The 7716-nt window shown below is 36.9% G+C and overlaps 1 protein-coding gene and 1 long non-coding RNA gene across 2 annotated transcripts; one reads left to right on the top strand and one right to left on the bottom strand.

Moving 5' to 3' along the window:
- Positions 1–1199: 1199 nt before the first annotated feature.
- On the top strand, positions 1200–7244 carry LOC140813505 (probable copper-transporting ATPase HMA5). The gene is given in 7 exon segments (XM_073172007.1): positions 1200–1555; positions 3881–5272; positions 5436–5690; positions 5787–5909; positions 5984–6190; positions 6192–6464; positions 6771–7244. Coding segments are annotated over 7 exon segments (2928 nt in total). The 5' UTR covers positions 1200–1294; the 3' UTR covers positions 7188–7244.
- On the bottom strand, positions 6204–7491 carry LOC140813506 (uncharacterized). Its single transcript, XR_012113964.1, has 3 exons — positions 7273–7491; positions 6820–7176; positions 6204–6414 (listed from the first exon to the last, which is right to left on the bottom strand). It is a non-coding gene; the product is annotated as an uncharacterized lncRNA (long non-coding RNA).
- Positions 7492–7716: the final 225 nt, after the last annotated feature.

Here is a 7716-nt window from a genome sequence, read left to right as displayed (position 1 = left end):
CATAATTCTGTTCGAAACAAGCATAATTCAAAATGGATTTAAATGTAAATTAAGTGCAAATCTTGCACTTATCAAGACCGTACACCAAGACTCATCACATGTGATCGTTGCAGCTTGAATGCGTTCCTTGATATATGTGTCTCAACTTTTCTAACATGCCTCTAGGAATATATCGGCTTTAATCTTTGCTGCAACGTCCATATTGTACCTTTGATCGTACAAATGCCTTTGTATCTTTGTGTGTAGCTGGAATACATTTAGATAAGTTTGTCTTGATCTGAAATTGATTGATTCCTAACCGATACTCTGAACTGGTAAAGTGAACTGGTCTTGAACTGGTTTGGTGAAATCAGTCGGCTCGTAAGCTGAACCGGTTTCACTGATCAGTTGGGCTTATCATCAGTCGAGCTTTTCATCAGCTGACCGAACTTCTGAAGGTCTTCTGCTGAATCACCTATCAACTGAACAATCAGTAGAACTGCTCTTGACACATCAGTTGGACTGATTCAGTTTAATCAGTCAGTTGGCACTTTCAGTTTGCTTCTCGATAGCTTCAGTTTTGACTTGATAACTAATCAGTTCGACGTCTGAGCAGTTCCAGCTTCTTGCACACTTAGGTAGAATAATTAGTAACTAAAGAACAAGTTTTGTTATCATCAAAATCAAGATTGTGAACATGAAATGTTCCAACAATAGTTATGGTCTCATATCGCACAATATCATGTTCTGTATCTCTGAATCCCAATATGAGATTTATATGGTGGGAGAAACTGAAGGGCTTTTCAAATGAAGAACGCGTAGATCTAAAAGATCAGCAACTCGTTCTAATTGATCAAGAATTATAGTTTCAAATATACTTCCGCTACAGTTTATTTGTTAACTTATTGATGATATTACATGATGGATTCTGAGTTTTCATATGATATTCTCCACCATTAAAATTATTTTTCGCTTGAATTGAATCCATATAAAAAGATATTCATATGTTTTTCAAGCATCTGAATAAAATCTTATTTTCTTTATCAAGTTTACCAATTAGAGAAAAGCATCCGACTTTTCATTGAGAATCTTAATCATGCAGCATAAACACATATTATCTTATTATTTTGTGTGCGTGGATTTTAAAGTATTTTTCTTCGCCACGAACTATTCATATGAATGTGCTATAAAAGTAGGATTTTAGAAATCATCCTGCCCCATGCTTTTAAAAAGCAGCGCCTCGCAAAGCAGGAACACACTCTGTGTGTATATATACACAAAACATACACGAAAATAATCCTTGCACAGAATCCCAATGGCAGCAAAGCGGCCATGCACGGCGAGCCGTACCGAGGATTCATTGTTGCCAATATATTCTAAAGAAGCCAGCCTTCCACCGGAGGAGAAAGGAAAAGGATTGCAGAAAATAGCCCTATTTTCGGTCACCGGAATGACGTGCTCCGCCTGCGCTGGCTCGGTGGAGAAGGCAGTCAAACGCCTCCCGGGAATCAAGGAGGCGGTGGTTGACGTTCTGAACAACCGGGCACAAGTCACCTTCTACTCTAATCTTGTCAATGTAAGCCGTCAATATAGTAAAATTTTTGGATTTGACATAGAAATTCTTAGGGAAAATTGAAATTTTGGTTGACTATGTTAGCTTCTCTATAATTTAATTTTAGTCTTTTATCTTTGTTATAAAATTCAGTCTTAGTACCGTATGATGTTATTTTCGACAATTTTAATATTTTTTTAATTGAGAGTGCTGATCTGTCACTACACACGTCAGGATCATGTTAGCGCTGCAAGAGTGCCACGCCGAAAGAAGCTAAAATTACGAAAAAGTTAAGATAATAGATTAAGACTGAAATTCAACAACATAAAACACAAAATCGAACAAAACAAGCATACAATACCAAAATGATTTTTAGAATGGGATTGAAAAAAATAATTCTCTATAACATTTTATTTTTATTTCTGGTTATTGTTTTAAGGATTTAGGATGCAAAATAATGTACCCCTCTCATGACACGAGCTTGAGCAATCATTGAAGTTCCTACATATTTTATAGAATAATATCTATATATTTTGTGTATTTTAACATATTAGGTTCAACTAGATTTCAAATTGATACCGATATAAGTCCGAGAATGATGTATCAAATAGAACATTTTTTTTTTTTTGAAGTAATCAAATAGTACTTTTTCACCAACGAAATGGCAAAACGAGTAATATGAAAAAAATTATTAAAAATATTATCCAAAATTAACGGTAAGATTTGTTTCAGTTTTATATCTAAATTTAAATGATCAGAGTATTCCATGTACAAAAAATTGTTAAAAGAACATCATAAATTCAAAAATAGCTAAAATTATCATATTTAATATTAATATAATTAGTATACAAAATTTTATTTAAACAACCCTCTAAACTTTTAGTTTTAATATAATCTCTACGTATTTATTTCACATCAAAATAGTTTATTGTGGCACTGATCAAGCACTAATTAGTTATTTATGAAGCCTGAGAATTTCAGAGGTTTCACCATTTTTTTTAATAAAATTACTCTTATTAAACAACAAAAATCTTAGATCTTTAATAAAATACAAAAGTCTTTGGCCCGTTAAATTAACAGAATATAGATATTAAAAATAAAATTAAAATTTTAATTAAAAAAATGGAAAAGAATCGATCAAATTACTTAAAAAAAAAATTGTTTAGAAAAATATTTATTATATGGAGGAGTGTGATTCCAACAATATAGTGGAGTAGTAGATAATGACCATTTGATTACATTTTCAACTTTAATAAAGTATATAATAATTTACTAATTATAATCTATCTTTTCTTTAAAATATGCGCTTTGGCATCGAGATTCTTGGGTGGAAAAAATCGTTCCTAGAAAAATATATTCTTTAGGGTCGTGAACTCTGTGATGTCGAGTGGCCAATATGAACATTACCTTAATAATTATGCAAAGGAAAGCATTTTACTTTTGCAAAAATTTCACCACTACTAGATATAGATTGTTAAGACAAATATATAATAATAATTAAATATCTTCAAGCACTTGGTATAATAATGCCAATTTTCAAAAGTTTGGTCGTTTTAGAGATGGGATGTTATTGGGTCGTAGTATTTTACTGTTAGTTTCTAGTTGAATGTTATATCGTTGAGATGCAATAATTGATATTTTTGTGACAACGATCGAAATGTAGCGTTTCAGTTGTTGTACGATCTCAAAGTCATATCATCCACACATGGCTAGCCAAATTCTCATGTACTTTAGAATCACAATTAGTGAAAAAGATTCCTCGTTTCTGTACCATAGTTCAATGCATATCCTTTCGCTATTAGTCTCTACTTTCCCATCTATTAAAGATCTAAGACTGTATACCATGCCTCTACTATATACCATTTTGGATTTTATGGCGTCTGTTCGATATCCGAAATCGACGTGGTCCTTGAGGATCTTCGAATGTCCATTTCGGTATATAGTAGAGGCATGGTCGGCTCACTTGGTCATATTGTTTTCACGTTATCAATGGTTGTATATCTTGAATTTCTTTCGCCTATAACTATTCATGTACAATAAAGTTAAGAGATAGCCTTTCAATTTCTTGCTTCATTGATAATCCTGACTTGAGTGTCTTAGTTGCTTGGCAGAAAAATTCCCTATGTCCTTTCACTTATCTGTCCTATGTCTTATATCTCAGATCCCCCTCCTTCAAATCAGAATCTTAAGCAAAGTCTTGCGTGAATTATCTCTAGTTTAAGTTGCATCAATTGCTGATTCTAGACATGACAATATGTCACTCCACAACCTTTACTCAACATTTACAGCAAATATTTTAGACATCATTTTTGTGAAGAGTGCTTATAGTAGTTGCCTTTCAAATTTTAGGAGGAGAAGATCCGCGAGGCGATAGATGACGCAGGCTTTCAATCCACTTTGATCACAGAAAAGATAAACGAGAAGTCCATCCAAATATGTCGAATTCATGTAACGGGGTTGACATGCACATCTTGTTCCACAACTATTGAATTCATTCTGCAAGCTGTAAATGGTGTACAAATGACAAGAGTTGCTACAGCAACAGAAGAGGTTGAAGTTCATTATGATCCGAAATTTTTTTCCCACACACAGGTATTGGAAGCAGTATCAGAATTTGGATTTCATGCTGTTGTCATTAGCACAGGGGAAGATGTATGTCAAATTCAACTGCAAGTTGATGGAGCTCACTCCGAACATTCCATGAAAATTGTTAGAAACTCAGTTCAAGCACTTCCAGGAGTTCAAGAACTGAACTTTGATCCAGGCCTCAAAAAATTATCCATTTCTTACAAACCAGATTTGGCAGGACCTAGAGACTTTATCGAAGTCATCGAATCAATTGATAAGGGAAGTTTCAAGGCTATGATATATCCGGAAAGGGATGGAAGAGAAGGCCATCGAGTGGAAGAAATCAGGAAATACTACAAATCTTTTCTGTGGAGCTTGGTTTTCGCGATTCCCCTTTTTTTATTGTCAATGGTTTTTATGTATATCCCTAGCATTGGTCGAAAACTTGATACCAAATTAGTGAACATGCTTAGCATTGGTGCCATTTTGAAGTGGATTTTGTCTACTCCTGTTCAGTTCGTCATTGGCAGACGATTTTATATTGGCGCTTACAAAGCATTGCGCCATGGTTCAGCAAATATGGATGTTCTGATTGCCTTGGGAACGAACGCGGCCTATTTTTATTCCGTTTACTCAGTGTTGAGAGACTTGACTTCTCAAAACTTTGAGTCATCCGATTTTTTCGAGACTAGTGCATTACTCATCACATTTATTCTTCTTGGAAAATATCTTGAGGTTTTGGCGAAGGGGAAGACATCGGAAGCCATAGCAAAGCTCATGGATTTGGCTCCAGAAACAGCAACACTCTTAACCCTTGACAGCAAAGGAAATGTGTTGAAAGAGCAAGAAATAGAGGGCCAGTTAGTACAAAAAAATGATGTAGTGAAGATTATCCCCGGAGCGAAAATAGCCTGTGATGGTGTTGTAGTATGGGGTGAAAGTTACGTGAATGAGAGTATGATAACTGGGGAATCGAAGCCAGCGGCTAAAAGGAAGGGTGATATGGTGATTGGAGGAACTGTGAATGCAAATGGGGTGTTGCACGTTAAGGCAACCAAAGTTGGATCACAAAGTGCTCTTGCTCAAATTGTTCAATTAGTCGAATCAGGGCAGATGGCCAAAGCACCGGTTCAAAAACTTGCTGATCATGTATCCAAATTCTTCGTTCCTTTAGTATGTGAAAAACCACTTTATCCATTCTAGTTACTGTATTGCTGACCATGCATTTTTACTAGAGGGAGTGATCATCGTACTCTCCCCTCGTTGCTTCTATTTGTTGCTCGCACATTGAATATTGCCTGTAGTTTAAAGTTGAATGCTTCTGTGCGATTTGCAGGTTATAGTTCTTTCATTTTCAACTTGGTTTGCCTGGTTTTTAGCTGGAAAATTGAACAGCTATCCTAAATCTTGGATTCCGTCTTCCATGGATAGCTTCGAGCTTGCATTTCAGTTTGGCATTTCTGTGATGGTCATAGCTTGTCCTTGTGCACTGGGGTTGGCTACTCCAACAGCTGTAATGGTGGGCACTGGAATAGGTGCCTCTCAAGGTGTTCTAATTAAAGGCGGAAATGCATTAGAAATCACTCATAAGGTAGAAATCATACAATCTAGCCGAGGTTATTACGGCTCAATACACCAAGTGCGACGACTTCTTTATATAACTTGTTCAATCTTGTCAAAAATATAGGTGAATTGCATCATTTTTGACAAGACAGGAACTCTCACTCTGGGGAAACCGGTGGTTGTCGACATAAAGCTCTTGAATGGTATGAATCTGAATGAATTTCTCGAGCTGGTTGCTGCTGCTGAGGTATTACTTCTTGGTTACACCCTTCAGAATTTTGTAAAACGTGTCCATTTGTTCATTGTTCCTTCATTCATCAGGTAAACAGCGAACATCCATTAGCAAAAGCGATAGTGGAGCATGTCAAAAAGTTGAGGGGGGATGGAGAAAACCATGTTTGGCCTGAAGCCAAGGATTTTAAGTCAATCACTGGCTATGGTGTTGAGGCGTTCGTGAACAGCAAACGAGTTCTTGTGGGGAATAAGAACTTAATGTTGGATAGGGATGTTGCTATTCGAGTTGATGCATGTGGAAATACTAGCAGAAATAGAAAGATTAGCTCAAACTGGCGTTATTGTGAGTATTGACAGGGAACTGGAGGGGATACTTGCCATATCGGATCCGTTGAAACCTGGGGCAAGTGAAGTAGTTGCGATTCTCAAGTCGATGAATGTGAGTAGTATAATGGTGACCGGTGACAACTGGGGAACTGCTTCTGCAATTGCGAAAGACGTCGGGATCGATACAGTTGCTGCAGAAGCCAAACCAGAGCATAAAGCTGAGAAAGTGAAAGAACTACAGGTAGGAATATTACGTTGATTTCTGTATAGTCTCGTAGTATTGGCACATATAAATTAACTCCACACACTCTATTGTTTGGTATAGGAACAAAAACTCCTATAGTTTGATTTACTTGTATTTACACATGTTAACATACTGCTTCCTATGAATAATTGTGATACATTTCCTACCATCTTTATCCTAAGATGTCAGTAGTCGACTATTGTCTCGTCATCAGTGTAGATCTTCTTCGTCGAACCGTGTAAAATCTCGTGTTGTATTGCAGTTTAATTTAACTATATTTCTTCTATTCAATGCAATACGCAGGCAGCAGGTAAAATTGTAGCAATGGTGGGAGACGGGATCAACGACTCACCGGCACTCGTAGCTGCAAACGTTGGAATAGCTATCGGTGCAGGCACCGACATTGCCATTGAGGCAGCCGACATTGTTCTCATGAGAAGCAATCTGGAGGATGTTGTGACTGCTATAGACCTTTCAAGAAAAACCTTCTCCAGAATCCGCCTCAACTACTTGTGGGCATTCGGGTACAACGTGCTCGCTATCCCCATAGCTGCCGGAGCTCTACTCCCGGCCATCGGACTGCGGTTACCTCCATGGATCGCCGGAGCAGCAATGGCTGCATCTTCAGTTAGTGTTGTTTGCAGCTCACTCTTCTTGAAAAGTTACAAGAGACCCAAGGAATTGAATATGTTTGAGGTGACTGAAATAACTGTGCAATGAAAAAGAATCTTGTAATATACATATTTGCAGTCAAGATTTGTCGCACTGCTTATTTTATTTAAATGTATATGATTTTTAAACCCACCATTCTGTACAGAAAAGAAACATCACACGCATTTTCTTATCATGGGTTCCAAGATAGCTGTAAAATATCCCGTAACCTCCGCATTGTCCGCTTCTTCAAGTGCAGTGCAAAAGAACAGGACATTCAAGAAAATCAACAAAATCGTATATTAAACAGGAAAACTATCAAATGCATCAAGTACTAGTTCACCCACTTCGCGAGGATTTGTCTGCGTTTAAACCCACCATTCTGAAACTCACAACACTCCTCAAGCTATCGTTTCAGTGCCATCAAATGCAAAAACTTGAGCAGTTTTAAAGTGACAGAAACAATTCAGCAAAGTAATTAAAACAGGCGGCACAGAACTTCCAACGACCTCTTAAATAGGAACTTTGTACGGCACAATTTACTGAAACTACACCGGAAGCTTCGTTAAGTAGACCAACACATTGATCATAAAGTCAA

This window comes from Primulina eburnea, chromosome 15 (genome assembly GCF_022965805.1).
Source record: "Primulina eburnea isolate SZY01 chromosome 15, ASM2296580v1, whole genome shotgun sequence".
Classification (NCBI taxonomy): Eukaryota; Viridiplantae; Streptophyta; class Magnoliopsida; order Lamiales; family Gesneriaceae; genus Primulina; species Primulina eburnea.
This window is presented reverse-complemented; position numbering and strand designations above follow the sequence as displayed.